This window comes from Antrostomus carolinensis, unplaced genomic scaffold (genome assembly GCF_000700745.2).
Source record: "Antrostomus carolinensis isolate BGI_N321 unplaced genomic scaffold, ASM70074v2 scaffold35060, whole genome shotgun sequence".
Taxonomy (NCBI): Eukaryota; Metazoa; Chordata; class Aves; order Caprimulgiformes; family Caprimulgidae; genus Antrostomus; species Antrostomus carolinensis.
This window is the reverse complement of record NW_010287010.1, coordinates 6439-6759: the sequence shown is the minus strand read 5'-3', so window position 1 is coordinate 6759 and position 321 is coordinate 6439. Positions and strand designations below refer to the sequence as shown.

At 66.7% G+C, this 321-nt stretch overlaps 1 protein-coding gene across 1 annotated transcript in view; it reads right to left on the bottom strand.

The window, feature by feature from the left end:
• Window positions 1-238: 238 nt before the first annotated feature.
• Window positions 239-321, bottom strand: part of VTN (vitronectin) — a 3348-nt gene continuing 3265 nt past the window's right edge. The window contains exon 8 of the mRNA XM_010178094.1: window positions 239-321. Within this exon, the coding sequence (XP_010176396.1) occupies window positions 239-321 (83 nt within the window).

Sequence of the window (321 nt, the reverse complement as noted above, 5' to 3'; positions counted from 1 at the left end):
GGCCGGCCTCAGCCGCGCCGTGGACGGGGCCAGCAGCGGGGATCTGGCACAGCCCACGCACCGTTACACCTGGGGGTCAACCACAGCCCTCGGGGACACTGGGATCTCGGACTACACAGACTGTGCAGACCACAGGATGGACAGATGGACAGACAGGGCTCTCCAGCCTGCACGGCACTCACAGTTTATTTCTCTCTAGCTCGTGGCTGTGCTGCCGGGCGGCTCTGGCAGGACCCTCTCAGGTGCTCTCCTCCCCGGGCTGTGGGCAGTCCAGCCAGTACTGGGCGATGGAGCGCGGGTAGCGGGGCTGCACCAGGTCCA